Raw genomic sequence first — 17,474 nt, 5'->3', positions numbered from 1 at the left:
TAGAGACCTTCCTGATGCTTGTACCACAAATAGTTTCACTGGGAAAAAGAAATGTATTTAGTACTTACTAATGACGCTCTATGACAAAAAGCTGTTCCCATGATAGTTGGAGTGAGTAACCGGTATGGACTCGGATTATTATTCGGCCGAAGACTGTCGATTCGGCACCATTCCACTAAAAAACTTCAGTTATGTTTATTCTTTGCCGCTACAAAAGCAACAACAAAATTAAAATAATTTTCCGATTCGGATTTCAAACCCATAGGAACTACGCAAAATAATCAAAACAGCTCTTCATTTCTTTGCAGACTCATGATAGTGGCGATTCCGGCAAATGAGCAGGTTCTTGGGGAGAAAAGAACGTATGCAAAATTTCAAATCTAAAGGATGATCCATTTCGAGGTTTCCTACTTTTTTAAAGAAAAAACACAGAAACTTCAAATTTGATGGGGAATGTTCATTATCCTTCGAAAGAACAGTCGTTGGCATTTATTTTTTAAAATTATCTCTTTTAAATGTTGGCCACGGCTACGTCTCAGATGGTCCATCGATTGGTCCAATTTTCGATGACTCGTTCGAGTATTTCGGCTGGGAACTTTAGCATGGCACGCGTGATGTTTGCCTAAATCGAAGCGGGATTATCCGCATAGACTTTAGACTTTACATATCCCAACAAGAAAAAGTCTAGCTGTGTGATATCATACGATCATGGTGGCCAGTCGACGGGCCCAAATTGTGAAATTATTTGCTCATCGAAGTGTTATCTCAATAAATGCATTGATTGATGCGATATCGATTACGAGCTTTAATTTCAAGCATCAAAACTTTTTGAGGAAATATGGACCGATGATTTCGCTTGCCCAAATACCACACCAAATTGTTGTTTTTTTGGATAAAATGCCAGTTCTTGAATCTGTTCAGTTTGTTCTTCGTCCCAAATGCGGCAATTTTGCTCGTTTACATAACCATTGAGCCCGAAATGGGCCCCATCGTTGAACAAAATTTGGCTCGAGAACGTCAGATATTCTTGGAACTTTCCTAGAGCTCAGAGAGCGAAGCGATGTCACTTGAAAAGTTCGAGCGGCTTCAGTTCTTGCAGAAGCTGTGTTTTGTACGTTTTCAATTTGAGATCTCGACGTAAAATGCGCCAAGTCGTTCCATACATCTGTCCGAGTTGCTGCGAACGACGCCGCATCGTCTCTCCACGGCCTTCGTGTACACCCCCAGCTACGACTGCTGTATTTTCTTCACTGCCGGATGGTCGTGGTCCATTCGGTCGAATATTCTGCAATAATGATTACTGGATCTCAAATTGATGCTGCGAATAGTACGCTCAGCAGGCCGATTATGTTGACCATAAGTTGAGCGAAGCGCGCGTAACACATTCTTTACGGAACATAAACTTTCGTAATAAAGTTGAACGATTTATAAACGTTGTTCAAGCGTAAGTCTTTACATGATGCAATGCCAAACAATACTGAAGAAAAATAAACTGACAGCTTGATCACGCACGCGTGGTCTGTCAAAAAAAGGCTATTGGAAAAAGAACCTCTACTTGGATCACACGTTATATCTCAAAAAGTTGTAGTGAAGTATGTCTCTTTATGAAAAACTGCACATTTTTTAATTCCATCTTTAGCATTTATTTCCATTGTGATTATTTATATTATCTAAGTTAATACAATAGTAATAATATACGTATGTATGCGTAATTATCATTTCATTTATTTTACTTTCATATAGGTAAGTATATGTATATATATATATTTGTATTTTTAATAAATTCACGTTTAACTAATATAAATGAAATTATAGCATAGCAAAGGCTTATACAGGAGTATTGGTGTTTACACTTACCACCTGTGCAGCTAGATTTGTGAACATATAATTCTAATAAAAATAATGGTTTCATTATTAATATTACAATAATTAATTCAAGCTTTACATAATAATAATTAAAATAAAAATAATAATAATAGATAATTGAGCATAAACTATACCAGGAGGTAATAAAGTATTTCATTTATGCAAAAATTTGTGTACAAAAATGCCAACTTCATATAAATTTATAAAAAATGCAACACATGCAAAATAGTTTGACACTATGTGCCAATTTTTCAAAGAAACCAGTTGTTTGTGGTAAATGCTTGTACATGTCTGCGCTTGTGTGCACAATGCTTGGCATACCAACACAACACTGTGCTAACCACATACGATTTTTGACTTTTTGCCGCTTGCTGCTTGCTGCTTTTGTGGCAGCACACAAACACACGTTGAATATCGTTGATGCAAGGTATATAGTATAGCATATGGTAGTGGGTATTGTATAAATCGAAGACATTTATATAATATTATTAATAAAAGATTTACATACATACAAATGGGGAGAAGGTGGCGTATAAAAAGGAATCGTTGCGAGCATTGTTGCGCCTCATACACAAATACTTATAAGTTAGTTAGAATACATAATTGAATTAATTCAGTTAATTGCAGCTAGTATATTATTGTTCTCTACGTAACTTTACTTTCGTTATCTGTGCTTCATACGCCTGAATAAGGTTAACAACGTGTTCACTTCATTGTTATTATTATTATTGTTTTCTTCTTTTTTTTTTTTTTTGTTTTGTAAAAAAAAATGCTATAAAAATGTTTTATGTTGAATGTATGACCTTTGCTGCAGACTTCCGTCACACAAAGAATGCGTGGCATAACGGTAATATTGTTTTTTAGTTTTTGCGCAGAATTTCGTGTCGAAAGGACATACATTATTCACATTACATTCACCAATATTATGCTTAATTGTTATTATTATTATCTTTTTTTTTTAATTTTTTGCTTTTAATTTTAAACTACGTGGAATAACTGCGCACTTAAATGCAGACTTTTTAATGCTATTCATGTTAGATATTGGAATTGTTTTACACTCAGCTTTGCCTGATAATATACCTTTTAATATAACTTGCTGGTAATTGTGATAATGCTATGTAAATACTTGCAATACCAATTGGCGGCGTAGTCGAATGACGAATTAGGCAGTGTACATACGTACAGACATATGTGCACGAGTGTGATTTCAGCTATGTATTTGACTTTAGATCCACTTAAAAAACACTAAGTGTCATTGACACGCTACATGCTCACACACGTTTACACACATGGTTCCACGTAATTGCCCGGAAAGAGGCCGGTCACACCGTCCATAACGCCTTCCCACCAGCCATCATCGTTTTTCTTTAGCACATACAATACGGAGCTTTCTTGAAAACTCAATTCGTCATCTTTATCGGCATAATAATCGTAAATTGCGACAACTGTAATTACCGCAAGACATTTGTACACACTTATATTTGTTGTGGAATTTTATTTGTACATACCCTTTTCGATGTAGTTCTTTGGCACCCAACCGGGTAAATTCTGATCCTCGGGCACGATAGGCGCCAATTGACCTTGCCCTGCTGATGTCCTTGGCCGTCCAAAGTCCTGATGTTCCTCCTCCGGTGGTGGTGGAGGTGGTAGTGGTGGCGACTGTGAGCCAGGTCTTGCAAAGTTCACACTGAAATTATTTCTTTAAAAAGGTGGACAAACAATGCTTTATAAGATAAGAAGTAGTTATTCGAAATTAAAGAGAAAACAACTGACTGTAATCGCAATTATTGTTTTGTGAATGTATTATGGCCGATAACCAAGAAAATAGTGTATTTTTAATTTACATAGAAATCTTTTTTCTTTTATTTTACCTGTTACCATTCCTTAATGTGTGCAATTATGAAATATTATAAATGAATAACAATTCTTTTAATATTTTACAACATACAATTTAATACCGAAACTCGATAACTTAACTCTTTTATACCCTAAATAGGGTATATTATAGACCAAGATAGACAGATAACTTTTTTCTTGTTTATTACTAAGTTAATTCGCTAAAATATCTGACAGCCAGTGTCAAACAACTTTGCATATTGAACTTTGTAACGTATTTGCATTTCTTGACAGTTATCGAGTTTTGAATAAAGAGCAAGCAACACAGCATAACATACCTGTTGTGATTTCTGCCCAGTGTGTGCATGCCAATGTGACTTTGCTCGCTAATTTCATGTTGTGAAACAGTGAGTGGCGATGGTGGCGCTAAAATGCAATTAATAATTAATTAATATAGTCTGATTGTGCATTTATTTACTTAATATAGTAAATTTACACTTACGCGGCATGCTGCTTCGATCGTCGTATGTTGTTGGCGGTGGTGGTGGCAAAGATTGCATCATACCCGCTGATGGTAAATTGACATGTGTTGCTATTTGCTGACTAGGCGGCATAGGCAGTGCACTATAACCACCACCACGTTCACGTTCACTAACTACACTTGGCGCACCGCTTGTACTGCCCGGACCACCAATACCCATGCTGCTGATACCAGTGACCGTGGTGCTTGAGGAAGCTGATGACATACGTTTTGGATGACCAATCGGATAGTTGGGTGCATAGTGCGAAGGCACTTGGGGTGGATTAACAACCGGTGGCGTCCGATATTCACGCGAACTTTTGCCAAGAGTACCGGTATTACTCATTGACGATTTACCCAGTGTACCAGTATTTCCGCGTGTCATTTGCGGTGGTGTTGGTGGTTTTGTAGTTGGTGGCGGACCTACGGAAGGTGCCAGCGAAGATGTTGCCAATGATTGTATAGACCCGTGACTGGATCCACGATGTTTTTGTTGGCGTGTTTGCGTAGAATTAACACCGTGACCTATTTCATCTAATATCGAGTAGTCAATTGGCTTGCGTACATATTTGATTGGTTTTTCTGGATTAATGGGCGCGACTATTTTGAATTGACGTGAGCTTACTTTGTTAGCGGTAAGAACACCAATTTCACTGCAATGAATATACTTATATATTATGTGCACACAAAATTATATGATAATCTTACCGTCGTGCCACTTTTTCTTTGTGTATTTGCACAGTTTGAGCAATATGATTCATTTGTGATTCCATTTCGCATAATTGTTGTGCTTGCAACTCTAAAAGTTGCATATAACTATAAGCGAGGGTATTTATCTGATATGCCACACTGGCCAATGACTGCGTTGTATAGTTTTTGGTAGCCTCTAGTGCTGCTTTTTTATTCTCCTCACTAAATCAAATTAGTATTACATTAATATGTATTGTAAAGTTATTTCTAAGACTCTAATACAGACCGATAATACGTGTCCTCACAGTAATCTGCAACACGTTCCAAATTTGTGTAACTATCACGCAAGCTTTGTCTGCCATCCGGAATTTCCGTACGTATTAATGATGCTAATTCGTCCATTATGTTTTCACTGGCCATGACCGACCATACGGCAACAGTACAAAAATAAGTTGATTCCGCTAAAATAAAGAATTATTTTAATATTTTACATTATTTATATTGGTTTGTTTGTCGGTGGGCAACTGCAAAATATCTTTGCGGGTGTTGTCGCCGAAAACGTATTACTGCAGATATGTCAATAGACGTCAGCGCCGACGCCGGCAGCGACTTCAACGCAATCTACAACATAATTGGGAGCGCCCTGACGTGTGATTTCCTCTTGATTAGTTTACGGTAATAAAAACACATTTACTGTCCACATTCATTTCTTATAAATTTACCTAAATATTTTGTCCACTTTCTGACAATTTAAGATATATTTATTGTGCCAATATAATGAAAATATTTGCAATAAATATGAGCTCACATTTTTCGACTGCAAAAAATACGACGATGACGAACTATATAACGGATAACAGGAACAAAAGAAAATGTCAAATAATATTAAGTGTTGCATTTTTTATTTTCCTAGAATATTTTTTTTTTATTGAAATTATTTAATTCGGTGTAATTATTTTATTTTATATTTTTTATAAAACTACTGTTTCACTAAATATATGTTTACATTAAAAGTAAATGGCACGTTTTATGAAAATATATGGTTTTGATATTTAAGACTTTACAGTGGTCTTAAAACTGTATCCCGCCAAAACACCATTTAAATTATCTTTCACAATTCTTATAATGGATAAAAAAAAAGAAATATTACTGAAATAAAAATGTGTCAAAGAATTTAAGGAAAATTCCCTAGACCGGGACTGAAATGAAGTTCTAAAAGGAGTTGAGCGAGAAGACATGTTATACACTAGAACAATGAAATTTCATTGGATGTAAATAAAATAATAGAATTTTACAGCATTCTGCCGAAAAAATTGTCGCTTGGATATGATCTTAACTCACGTGTCCTCTAAGTGGATTATAAGTTTCTATGTCAGAACAATCGGTTAATGATTCCTAACTGTTTGTAAAAATAAAATTAGCAAAATGTCTTAAGGTAAGTGAGCGTTTAACTATTTACTTAATACTTTTTAACATGAAAAATAATATTTTTATTATTAAAGATCTTTTGGCAGAGATGAATTCAACAGTATCAAAATAGCATATGAAGAAGTTAATGTACATATATACATACGGTTTCGTGTATATACTATCTTATATAAAATAAGATTAATGAGCCCTATATACATTATATTTATTCAAATTTGGCATCTATTTACTTAAATATTAAATTAGTTTATTCGAATTTATTGCAAAAAGTTGAAAAGTTCGCCAGTTGGCAATTTAAGAAGACATTACAGCTCCGAATGTCTGAAAATAGTTTTTTCAATACTATCTTGTATTTTTTCCACTTTACGTGTTTGTTTCTTAATATGATCTTCCATATCTTCGAAGCGACCGCTTTTGTCCTTTTGCTTCTCATTCTGAAAAAATATATTTTGTTAAAAAACGATCTGTAAGCGTTAATTTCGAATATCTACTTTGTATTTCTCTTTTTGCATTGCATGCTCAGCATGTAGATTGCGAAGTTTGAGTAGCCTGCTTTCGAAATGGTGCAATTCATATTTAATCGAACTCAATTCCTTTTCCGTAAAATTGCTGGCTTGTGCAACGCGCCATAGGCCTTGTACTTTTGGTTCAACAAATTCCTGACTGTGCGGTCCGGAAGAAACCAAACGTTCCAAACGTTCATAATGATCTTTAATACCATGATGGTGATCGCGCAATTTATTTATGTCGCTTTCATATTTTTTCAAATTCATTTCAGGAGTGTTAATTTCATTTTCATTGGGATCATTTGCGACCATGTTAAATATATCAAGCTCATCTTCATTTACGGCATCTACAAATGTATAAAATTAATAATGTATAATCAGCTATAAATTATTACATACTTTCATGCTTTGGGTCGCTCGTGGAACCTATATCTTCCAATAAACTATAGTATACATCGACTTTATCTTGATGATGTTGAAATTCTTCCTTAAGTGAATCCAGTTCTTCCTTAGTGAATCCAGCTACTTCTGCCTTGGCCCAAAGGCGATTTAATTTTTTGTCCTTAAATGCACTTTTATTCAAATGGTTATCTTCTGGGTCATAAAATTTCTAGCAAATGTTACGATTTTTAATAAATAATGTTATTGTCTATTATTAATCCATATACTACCTACCTTATATGGTTTAACCTTGTCTTTATCTTGCGTATCTTCGAAATGTTCCAACAGATCGTACGTGCTCATTATACCAACCAATTTTTGGCGTAGTTCAGCTTCTTTAATGCCTTCCTTATCTTTATGCTGTGAGCTCAATTGTTTCCATGCGATCTCTTCCTTATCTTGTATTTTAAGTTCCATATACAAAGACTTCAGTTTTGGCTCAGTCAGTCTCTAATTGTAAAAAAATTAATATTAGTCCTAATTATTTGTAACCTATTTAGGTATGTGTATAGTATTGTTATCACTTACATTTTGTGCCTTAGCCCAGACCAAATTTAGTTTGGCCATTCGGAAAGGTCGTTGTAGATTACGGAAGTCGGGGTCATATCGCTCAGTTGTAAGCTTAAACTCGCCTTCATACGATTTTTCTTTCGACTTGTGTTGTTTTTGTTGTGTGTTGTATTGTTGTTCATTAGCTTCACGGGAATATTTCTTGCTCTGCTTTTTATCGCCAATTGCCAAGTGCATTTGCAAGAGCAAAATCACCAGCACAACGTGCATAAAAATCTTCATAATTTAAACTTTTGTTATAAACTAATCTAAGAAAAATCTACACCGTATGAAAAATTTAATTGCCGAAATTCTTATAAAGTGCCGACGGTGCAGATTAGTGTTGTCTAAAATTTAGAAGACGGATGTTGCAGAACCGATTACTTGTGGACATTTTGTAGTGGTCACTTAATCAGTTCTAAACGTATATATTGCTATAAAAAAGTGTATGATATTGTATTTTTTAGGTTTTACTCACTTCCTTATACTTTGGGAATATATATACATATATTTTAAATTATTTAGTACTGTGTATTCATACATTTAAATTTCATACTAAAATTGTAGTTAGCGTCCAGAACAGCTCATATCCACACTGTTCTGAGCTCACGGCAACACTGAATGCTTTCATAACGGGGCATCTCGACAGGATAAAATCTATGTCTTGCGAACTGTATTGCCGTGCCTATTGCCTGTGGAGACTCCACATTGCTTATATCTTACAATATATCGCAAACTAATTCGTATGCCATATATCGTAAGCTATAAGCTGTCACTTCAGCAGTTTGACAGCGCAGTTTTCATTTCTATGAAAATTTCGAAGATGCAACATATCCCATTTGCACATATGCCGACGGCATTTTCATTTCGGTAAAATGAAAATTAGAAGAGCGAGTATTGAGACGGTTGTGTTATATTATAAAAATAAAGTACATTTTTAAAATAATATTTTTTCAAAAAATTATTATTTAGTTTAATATTGTTAATTTACAGAAAAATTATGCAAATTGGTTTGGGAATAAGCGAAATCTTAAATTTAATAAACTTATACTAGCGAAAATCAAAATATCATTGCTCATTTTAAATTTATTGTTTTAATTGGTATATAAAATGTATGCCAGAATTATGACATAGTAGTCCAAAAATATGAATTCTTATTTTTCCCAGAAATACGTTTGTAAAAAAAGGATCTTTTCCTTATTATCTTATTTTTCCCAGAAATATACATTTGTAAAAAAGGATCTTTATCCTTTGTTATTATTTCATTTTTCCCAGAAATACATTTGTAAACAAAAGGATCTTTGTCCTTTTTTTATTTTCCACATAAAGGATTTAAACAGTTCAAGGGCTCAAAACATGGGCTACATCAGCTACCTACCCAAATGCTACCTTCGCAAATGATAAAATAAATTTTTCAAGAGCTCAAAGCATGCGCTACATCAGCTCGAACCTACCTACCCTACGCCTTTGCGCAAATGATTATCTTATGATAACAAATGCCCACATACAGATTTGGCAATGGCAATAGCAATAGATTTGACAGTTAGCAAGACATAGATTTTATCCTGTCGAGATGCCCCGTAATTAAAAGTGGATGCTAAATAATGTAAACTAAATAAAACACGGTACAAAACAATTGATTAAATACGATTGAAAATACCAAGTGAATAAAATTATGTTCTAAATAAATATTTAATTCTAAAGCAAGCCGGATTCTTCTTCTTCTTTAATTGGCGTTGACACCGCTTACGCGATTATAGCCGAGTTATCTACAGCGCGCCAGTCGTTTCTTCTTTCCGCTGCGTGGCGCCAATTGAATATTCCAAGCGAAGCCAGGTCCTTCTCCACTTGGTCCTTCCAACGGAGTGGAGGTCTTCCTCTTCCTCTGCTTCCTCTGGTGGGTACTGCGTCGAATACTTTCAGAGCTGGAGTGTTTTCATCCATCCGGACAACATGACCTAGCCAGCGTAGCCGCTGTCTTTTAATTCGCTGAACTATGTCAATGTCGTCGTATATCTCGTACAGCTCATCGTTCCATCGGGGATACCAAATTCAGACATCGCGGCATAAAGGATTCTCCTTTCACGGGTCTTTTCCAAGATTTGGCGCATGGTGAATATCTGGTCGGTTGTTGATTTTCCAGGTCTGAAGCCACACTGATAAGGTCCAATCAGTTTGTTGACGGTGGGCTTTAATCTTTCACACAATACGCTCGATAGAACCTTATATGCGATGTTGAGGAGGCTAATCCCACGGTAGTTGGCGCAGATTGTGGGGTCTCCTTTTTATGGATTGGGCATAGCACACTTAAATTCCAATCGTTGGGCATGCTCTCGTCCGACCATATTTTACAAAGAAGCTGATGCATGCTCCCTATTAGTTTTTCGCCGCCGTGTTTGAATAGCTCGGCCGGTAGTCCGTCGGCCCCTGCCGCTTTGTTGTTCTTGAGGCGGGCAATTGCTATTCGAACTTTTTCATGGTCGGGTAATGGAACGTCTGCTCCATCGTCATCGATTGGGGAATCGGGTTCTCCTTCTCCTGGTGTTGTGCGTTCACTGCCATTCAGCAGGCTGAGAGGTGTTCCTCCATAATTTAACTATGCTCTGGGCATCAGTGACTAGATCACCTTTGGGGTTCTACAAGAGTATGCTCCGGTCTTGAAACCTTCTGTAAAGCCGCCGCATTTTTTTCGTAGAATTTTCGAGCATTAATTACAGTATTGTAAAGCAGTGTAACAATAAAGTGAGTAACTGTTGAAAAACCGGAAGGCCAAATTATACTAGCTGAACTTTTTGAAACGTTTTTCAGATACACTGAAGTCATCTTTGTGCTCTCGTTTTGTTGTTTGAACATAATTTGCTGAAACATATTTAATACCCAGTCATCTACTTAATTGAATAATATAAACAAAGGCTATAATGCGAAATCCAAGCTGTCAATTTAAGGCAGTATGTCAGTACGCATTTAGCCACATATCAGTAGCAAAACTTTGCTATTTTTAGCTGATATCTATTATGCTTGAGATGATTTATACTGAAGTACATATGTTTTCAAAGTCGTTTGTAGCAAAAGATACCACACATTTGTATTATGTACAATTTTAAAATTTATTATCCTTTGCAGTGTTTAGTTGAATGCCTAACAGCAATTCATAAAGATTCATTCATAAGAACCCGGTTATAATATGTTGGTATCAATATGTTTGGCGCCGCTTGAAGCAACCGAACATTGTGACAGTTTAGTTGTGATATGCACCAAAAGGGTTCCTCTGTGCCGTTTGGCGTTTTGTAGTTTTCTCGCATAGTATATTAACTCAAACAAATACTCACAATATTTATTTCACAGTTAATTACAATAATAAGTATACAACAAGACTTCAGTATATTTCTTGTGGAAACCAGAAAATATCACCAAGTTCTTCATGGCTGGTTAGTCGCTTTGGGTGGCTATGTTGTATAATAGTTATGGTTGCAGCTTTTTAGGCGCACTTCAAGTACCTGTAGATGAATCAATTATATACCATATGCGCACTGCGGAAGGGTCTAGCAATTGTATAGTAAACAAGAAAATGCAGTAAGCAACATCAGTGGGAAGAAGCAAAGTTTGCATTCCGCATTTGTCTCCTTGAGTGGAACATATGATTTGCGGACAATACTGAGTTGTTGGATGAAAATGAGGTGCAACACCTAAGTGGCATCTACTTCAAATGCTTATTCTACGCATGCATAGCAATATTTTTGTATCGCAATATTTGTATGTTCATATTAGCCGTCGTTGCATTTATTATACACATTGGGAAACTTCTCCTTTTGCCCACAGGTGCTACTTCGGACTGAGTAGGCAATTGAGTCCTCTCTCCACGAACAAAAACCAAACTCTATAATGTGTATTTTCCTTAAAGAACTAGGGAACCTCGAAATGCATCATCCTTTAGATGCAAAAAATCTATTTTTTTAATACTGACTATCTTTAACCCTATAAGGTTTTGGGAATTGATTGTACTATATTGTACTATTCTAAAATATTTGTTGATTCGATATACATATGTACATACATATATGCAAAAAAACTATTTTTTAAATTTACAAGTGGATATAACCCCTTCACGCAGATCTTTCGATATCAAATTTGCTAAAATTAAAACAAATTGCTGATTTGCCCAAACGGGTTTATTATATTGATAGATCTATAACCATACAAACAAACACTATACGCGAAATTATTTTTTAGTTAAGTCGTTCAAGTTAAATACACAAACACTGTATAAACAATTAAAAATAATATAGATGGAAAAATACAAACAAAAAAGTGCAAATAAATCAAAATAATAAACAGGTGAAAAGAGTAAAATTTTCAAAATTACATTGCTTGCTATACAGAAAACAATAGTGGTTAAAAGTAGTAATTAAAGAATGCTTAATAAAAAATATAAAATAAGTGTGAATATGTGCCGTTCACTTGTGTGCGGTCAATTAAAAATATAGTAATTGTGAAGCAATTTGGTTGTCTGCATGTATAAGTCAATGTAGGTCCATTTCTTCGGTAAGCAATGTTAAAACCGTATTTAAACGATCTTGCCAAGCCCTTCCCCTCTCATTGTCGTCAAGAAGAGCCCTTAGCTGATTGCCCAATTCAGCACGGAATTCACTTACTCTCTCGTCGATTTTCTGCACAATCGACAATATTCGTTTATTAAACGAACGTTTTCTAGCTGGATTTCCTTCTTCGAATACTGAAAATAAAATCGATGTCCATTAAGGTGCTAAGCAATGTAAAGTTAATTTCTAAATACTTGATTCTTCACTACATGAGGTGTTTATGGACTCAGAGTCGGATACACACCCAAGGTCAGGTTTCCATATATAACTGTATTGACCGGTAGTAAGGTCTGAAAGAGAAAATATAAAAATGAATGTGAAAGTGTTTGATCTTTTTAGGCACTCGCACTTGCCTAATGTGGCACCAACAACGTTCTCTGGAAGTTGCCGCACTTTAATACAAAGGAAAAATTATTGAAATAAAATAATTAAGGAGTACGTGTCAGTAAACTACCTCGTGTAAAAATTGAGTCATGTAATTCTCTGCGTACTGGTTCCTTAGGGGCATCCATTATAACACTTTCTACGTCGATGAAGTGTTGGTGGTTTACCGGATCTAAATAAATGTATACATATATAGTAGTATAAATTGAAAATTTACATGGATGCATATTATTTTATATGCTTACATATGTACATATGTACCAACCTGTTATAAAACACCTGACATTCCTAACTTCACCATTTATCTTGACCGTGGAGGGAAACATGCTTGCGATTTAAGCGCGGAACAAAATTAAAAATGGACAAAACGACAAAGGTATTGGACTTATGTTGACTAGAAATTAAATGACGAGCAGTTGATTTGGCAACAGCTTTTTTCCAACGAATTGCTAACGGTTTATTGTATTTGTTGGCCGAATGACATGTAGCGGTTATATTCTAATCTTATTGCCTCTATTCGTTTAGAGTATGTTTGCTTTGAACTGGAAGTTATCTCCATTAATAACGTATCTTTTAGGTAATTAATATGCCTTGAAGGCTCAAAATTTGTATTTCCACGTTAACTGTCGGCAAATAATCCATACCAGAAAGCTTTATGATATAGTGGTCCGATCTGAACAATTTCTTCAGAGATTGTATATTTGCCTTGGATAATAATCCATGTAAAATTTCGTGAAGATGTCTTAAATAAATAAGTTTCTAAGGGGAAAACTACCGCATGCAAATGTTTCAGATCATATCAACGCTAAGTTTGCCCGTAGAGTGGGTATTTTCCCATTTACGCAACACGCACATTTACACTCAGTGGGCACCGTAATTGATGGCAAATTGTAATATGTAATAACTAATTTTTAAAACAAAATTCAAAAATTTGGGGGGTGTTATTTTTTATTCAAGGTGTTAAATAGAGTCAATGAAGTGAGATACAGATAACACACCCAGTTACAGGAATTCCAACAACTTTTTACACATAAAAACTGTTTGTGTTTTTTCATAATCGTAGGTCATGTGTGGTAGAAATTATTCGGTTCCCATGTCAATGACCACGTTTTCCAACACTTCGAGTACGTGATCATTCCATTCTCTTGTACGATTGTTCGACTGATTGAGACATTCCGCTTGTTTTGTTGTAGTTCTAGTGAAATATTTAATTTTCTCCTTTATAATCTTGACTCTCTTTAGTACTCGTTTATTTAACCTACGCTTTTCCACAGCTGTTTCTTCACTGCCTATAAATAAAAAAAATGCGGTTATAAATGAAAAGGAATGCAACTAAATTAAATAGCACCTGAAGCCTCTGAACTTATGTCATCATCGGAATTAGACGAACAACTCTCTTCATCATCTTCTTCCTCAATGGATTGCAACAGCTTAGGGACTCGTACCGGCAATTGATGTACTGGACCTGTAGAGTTAGCGGATTAATAATTATATGCAATCAGATGTTAAAAAAAAATAAAATTCGTTAATTTCGGTTGCACCGAATGGATCATTGGTACTTTACAATTACACTGTTATATATAGTATACTCACCGTAAGATGCAACTACAGAACCCAATGGATAACTTCGGACTTGAAAAATAAAATATTTGAAATTATAATTGTTTGTTAATACATACAAATATAATAAAAACTTTAACATACCAGGGTCTAAGCAAGGATCAGTAACTTTATTCAAAAGACTTATATCGACTATCGAAGAAGGAGGCCCCTCAACATATAGGTTATATGTTCTGCTTGACTCATCTAAATATATGCATAAATATATTAATATAAATGTATTTGAGAGAAAATTTATTCGGGTACATACTATAAACGAACCGCTTAACTGGCACATGGTCTTCTCGAACTGCAGGTACTGCGGGAAACATTTTCTTAAATTATTACAAAAAGTACACAAGACTTTGAAAAAAGACGAGAACACAAACGTACAACGACTTTGGTGGTCAAAAGGCAAATGGACGATTGTAACATGAGGACAAAAACAGATAACTTAACTTTGACATTCAATTCAACGGTTTTCTTACGGTTTCCTGTTATTGTTGTTGCAACTTGAACTATTTTATCTGATGTGCATATGCATTTTCAAAATAAATCGATTCATAGTTTAGGTAGGCATGAAAGTTTACATACATATATTACAATATAGAGAGAAATCTTCACTCGTAACTAACGCAAACTCCCAAATAGTCTTAAAATTGAAGTAAATTAAGTAAAATTATGTTTATTTGCAGTTTTTGTTTATTGTTTTTATAAATAAATTTTTTGCGCAGACTGCAACCCTGCGGTCAATGTATTTTTCCGTTTCATTTTGTTGCAAACATCCGTAAATAACTAATTAACTGTCAGAAACAGCTGTTCAACTGCAAATGAGAAATTCTTGATTAAAAACAAAAGTGACTGTTGCAGATCTCTGGTTGCAGCGTACATAATGGATCAATTTGACAGTGAAAGCTACTGGAATCGTTCATCGAGCAGAGGGTTCAGTTTCGACGATGATGAGGATGTTCAAGGTGTAACTGCTGCTGGCAGTAACGTGAATGTCAACAATATACTTAATGACTACGATACGATCTCAGAGGCGAGCTTCGACAATAGCGCTGCAGGCAGTACACTTAATCTATCGATAAAATCTGTAATCTCTGAAGAAGCATTAAAAATGCTAATCCAAGAACAAACGCTTGATGACCGTATAATGTCGAAAGGTGTTGCGCCGGAAGAGGAGTTGCGTTTGCTACGCAGGCAAATACAAACCACTTTTTACAATCCCTCACCAGAAGCCACCGCGTATAAACTATTGCTTGGCAAATGTGCGTCTTTGGAAGTATTTAAATCTTTGCACGAAAAAGAGCAATTGTTAGATGCAGTGCTGAAGTGTGGTGGCGGTGATGCCGTTATTGGTGTGCTACTTTTCTTGAAAAAGACCTTGAATCACAGAAATTTTCTCAAAATTCTCGAACAAAGACCACAAGCCTTGCAAAGCTATAGCGGTTATCTGCAGCAGCGTCAGAGCCAAGAAGCTGTCGAATTGCTACAACATTTTGGCAAACATCAAGAAGCATCCTTAATACAATTCAAATCTGCTATGACCTGTAATAATCTGCAACAACGCAAACAAAAATTGTTACAATTACTCGATCAATATAGCGGTGACATGGGTGTGGTGAGCGTCTATTTACCACACTTTGAAGCAGCATTAAAGCTGCTTGAACTGATCGAGAAAGAGCGAAATACATTGGACAATCTGGTGGATATAAGCTCAACCCCCATTGAGGTGCTATATCAATGCTGTCGTAAGCACAACAACTGGAAGGAACAGGATTTGACACGAGCTATATCACCTTTTCGTCTGAGTGCCGATCTCCATATTTCACCAGCGCAATTCGAATGGACTGCTTTGAATGAGCGCGCAAATGCGCAGGCCTACGCTGATTTGGAGAGTGTATTCGAACGTGTGCCTGCTTGGCTACCGCTGAAACAGAAGCAATTTCACATAAGTTTCTCATTAGAATTGGCAGTGCTTCGTCTATATGCGCTGCAAGCGCCCACAAGTGTGCTGTACATGTTCCTATCGAAGATGAGTAATACGACGGAAAAATTGGAGCTAGCTAAGCGTGTTAAGTGCGTGCGTGCGGTTGTCGATGCTTTAGCTGGCATGAAGGATGCAAATCAATTGACGCAATTAAAAGACAGTTTGCCGGAGCGTTCAGAGGAGCAATTCTATTGTGAAAAAGCGTTGAAAACGCTGCAAACAAAGCGTTGGACCACGGATAATATTAAGTTGAAATTATAGTGCGAAGTAATATTTATTTGTGTATGATTTGAATCTCGGAAAATTGCACATGCTGTTAAAAAAATTATTCCCTGCGATATACTAATAAGCGTAAATATATATTTTTGTTCACTGCAGTTAAGTTGAGAAAAAATATTTGAAAAGGTATGCACAACCATTTTTTACGAAATTATTTAGGAAAAAACGTTTATTTTTTATTTAAATTTCTTGATAGTTTTTACTATATTTTATGATGTTTATGGTATGTTTTTTGTCTGTACTTGTTTATTCGCAACTTCTTTGCTGAACTCCTACAGTTTCAATCGCATGTTTTTCTATTTTGTGTAACTGGAAATTTCCAAGATCACAAGCTGTCAACGTACAAAACCGTTGTGTTTATGGATGTGTACAGATTTGGTTATGTTGTTTTTTTTAGTTACTGTACTTATGACTGTATTATTGTTTCAATTTGAATTTTTATACATTATTTTATATGCAAATTATTGACTAAATGATCATTTGTGTAAAAAATTTAAAGCAGTTTTATTTTTGCAAAATATTTTAGGCAAAAAAATGTAAAATTTATACGTTGAAAAACGTTCACTAAAGCAATGCAAGTTTGACTATATAGTTACTACTAGTTTTTTACTCTTTCTCTTTTGTTTTATATTTTAATTTATTATTTGCTAGGCGCGTTAAGCGTAAAGCACAAATCGCTAGACAAAGCGAACTTAGAAACTAATCTAAACTTTCAATTTAAAGTTGCATTTACCGATTTTTATTTACTTTTCACTAACGGTATATATTTAACTATGTATGTGCTT

At 35.2% G+C, this 17,474-nt stretch overlaps 5 protein-coding genes across 10 annotated transcripts; 1 reads left to right on the top strand and 4 right to left on the bottom strand.

Moving 5' to 3' along the window:
- Positions 1 to 2,605: 2,605 nt before the first annotated feature.
- LOC120779917 (abl interactor 2) lies at positions 2,606 to 5,752 on the bottom strand. Of its 5 annotated transcripts, none has more exons than XM_040112263.1 (8): positions 5,721 to 5,752; positions 5,199 to 5,373; positions 4,931 to 5,134; positions 4,205 to 4,875; positions 4,041 to 4,128; positions 3,738 to 3,749; positions 3,375 to 3,565; positions 3,148 to 3,311 (listed from the first exon to the last, which is right to left on the bottom strand). In XM_040112263.1, the coding sequence occupies exons 2-8, from the start codon at positions 5,330 to 5,332 to the stop codon at positions 3,148 to 3,150; spliced, it is 1,464 nt and encodes a 487-aa protein (XP_039968197.1). In that variant the 5' UTR covers positions 5,333 to 5,373; positions 5,721 to 5,752. The 5 variants fall into 5 exon arrangements, with proteins under 5 accessions (XP_039968200.1, XP_039968198.1, XP_039968197.1 ...); XM_040112262.1 differs by having other exon boundaries at positions 5,635 to 5,727; XM_040112266.1 differs by lacking the exon at positions 3,738 to 3,749 and having other exon boundaries at positions 2,606 to 3,311; positions 3,375 to 3,553; positions 5,635 to 5,727.
- Positions 5,753 to 6,570: 818 nt separating this feature from the next.
- LOC120766282 (alpha-2-macroglobulin receptor-associated protein) lies at positions 6,571 to 8,181 on the bottom strand. Its single transcript, XM_040091683.1, has 5 exons — positions 7,816 to 8,181; positions 7,522 to 7,737; positions 7,246 to 7,456; positions 6,832 to 7,193; positions 6,571 to 6,774 (listed from the first exon to the last, which is right to left on the bottom strand). Exons 1-5 carry the CDS (start codon positions 8,077 to 8,079, stop codon positions 6,646 to 6,648), a joined length of 1,182 nt encoding a protein of 393 aa, XP_039947617.1. The 5' UTR covers positions 8,080 to 8,181; the 3' UTR covers positions 6,571 to 6,645.
- A 4,097-nt stretch (positions 8,182 to 12,278) lies between these two features.
- On the bottom strand, positions 12,279 to 13,485 carry LOC120770959. 2 transcript variants are annotated; one of them, XM_040098693.1, is made up of 5 exons: positions 13,084 to 13,472; positions 12,889 to 12,990; positions 12,788 to 12,826; positions 12,629 to 12,724; positions 12,279 to 12,568 (listed from the first exon to the last, which is right to left on the bottom strand). In XM_040098693.1, the coding sequence occupies exons 1-5, from the start codon at positions 13,142 to 13,144 to the stop codon at positions 12,357 to 12,359; spliced, it is 510 nt and encodes a 169-aa protein (XP_039954627.1). In that variant the 5' UTR covers positions 13,145 to 13,472; the 3' UTR covers positions 12,279 to 12,356. The 2 variants fall into 2 exon arrangements, with proteins under 2 accessions (XP_039954627.1, XP_039954635.1); XM_040098701.1 differs by lacking the exon at positions 12,788 to 12,826 and having other exon boundaries at positions 13,084 to 13,485.
- A 263-nt stretch (positions 13,486 to 13,748) lies between these two features.
- Positions 13,749 to 14,815, bottom strand: LOC120770955. The gene is made up of 5 exons (XM_040098680.1): positions 14,689 to 14,815; positions 14,523 to 14,624; positions 14,412 to 14,450; positions 14,167 to 14,283; positions 13,749 to 14,107 (listed from the first exon to the last, which is right to left on the bottom strand). The coding sequence occupies exons 1-5, from the start codon at positions 14,747 to 14,749 to the stop codon at positions 13,899 to 13,901; spliced, it is 528 nt and encodes a 175-aa protein (XP_039954614.1). The 5' UTR covers positions 14,750 to 14,815; the 3' UTR covers positions 13,749 to 13,898.
- A 343-nt stretch (positions 14,816 to 15,158) lies between these two features.
- On the top strand, positions 15,159 to 16,787 carry LOC120770949 (vacuolar protein sorting-associated protein 16B). The gene has a single exon (XM_040098665.1). The coding sequence runs from the start codon at positions 15,310 to 15,312 to the stop codon at positions 16,669 to 16,671; it is 1,362 nt and encodes a 453-aa protein (XP_039954599.1). The 5' UTR covers positions 15,159 to 15,309; the 3' UTR covers positions 16,672 to 16,787.
- Positions 16,788 to 17,474: the final 687 nt, after the last annotated feature.

Source organism: Bactrocera tryoni, chromosome 1 (assembly GCF_016617805.1).
Source record: "Bactrocera tryoni isolate S06 chromosome 1, CSIRO_BtryS06_freeze2, whole genome shotgun sequence".
Taxonomy (NCBI): domain Eukaryota; kingdom Metazoa; phylum Arthropoda; class Insecta; order Diptera; family Tephritidae; genus Bactrocera; species Bactrocera tryoni.
Note: the sequence above shows the minus strand (reverse complement) of the source record. Positions and strands in the feature narration are given on the sequence as shown.

Excerpts from the sequence above, each read along its gene's own strand:
- LOC120779917 (XM_040112263.1), bottom strand. The coding sequence starts at position 5,332 with ATGGCCAGTGAAAACATAATGGACGAATTAGCATCATTAATACGTACG. Across the intron at positions 5,135-5,198 it reads TGTGAGGACACGTATTATCG|TGAGGAGAATAAAAAAGCAG; the intron begins GTCTGTATTAGA and ends AATTTGATTTAG. Across the intron at positions 3,312-3,374 it reads AAAGAACTACATCGAAAAGG|TTGTCGCAATTTACGATTAT; the intron begins GTATGTACAAAT and ends CGGTAATTACAG.
- LOC120766282 (XM_040091683.1), bottom strand. The coding sequence starts at position 8,079 with ATGAAGATTTTTATGCACGTTGTGCTGGTGATTTTGCTCTTGCAAATG. Across the intron at positions 7,738-7,815 it reads TCTGGGCTAAGGCACAAAAT|AGACTGACTGAGCCAAAACT; the intron begins GTAAGTGATAAC and ends TTTTACAATTAG. Across the intron at positions 7,457-7,521 it reads ACAAGGTTAAACCATATAAG|AAATTTTATGACCCAGAAGA; the intron begins GTAGGTAGTATA and ends AACATTTGCTAG.
- LOC120770959 (XM_040098693.1), bottom strand. The coding sequence starts at position 13,144 with ATGTTTCCCTCCACGGTCAAGATAAATGGTGAAGTTAGGAATGTCAGG. Across the intron at positions 12,991-13,083 it reads TGTCAGGTGTTTTATAACAG|ATCCGGTAAACCACCAACAC; the intron begins GTTGGTACATAT and ends ACATTTATTTAG. Across the intron at positions 12,725-12,787 it reads CGTTGTTGGTGCCACATTAG|ACCTTACTACCGGTCAATAC; the intron begins GCAAGTGCGAGT and ends TTTCTCTTTCAG.
- LOC120770955 (XM_040098680.1), bottom strand. The coding sequence starts at position 14,749 with ATGTTTCCCGCAGTACCTGCAGTTCGAGAAGACCATGTGCCAGTTAAG. Across the intron at positions 14,451-14,522 it reads TGATCCTTGCTTAGACCCTG|TCCGAAGTTATCCATTGGGT; the intron begins GTATGTTAAAGT and ends TTATTTTTCAAG. Across the intron at positions 14,108-14,166 it reads CATAAGTTCAGAGGCTTCAG|GCAGTGAAGAAACAGCTGTG; the intron begins GTGCTATTTAAT and ends TTTTATTTATAG.
- LOC120770949 (XM_040098665.1), top strand. The coding sequence starts at position 15,310 with ATGGATCAATTTGACAGTGAAAGCTACTGGAATCGTTCATCGAGCAGA.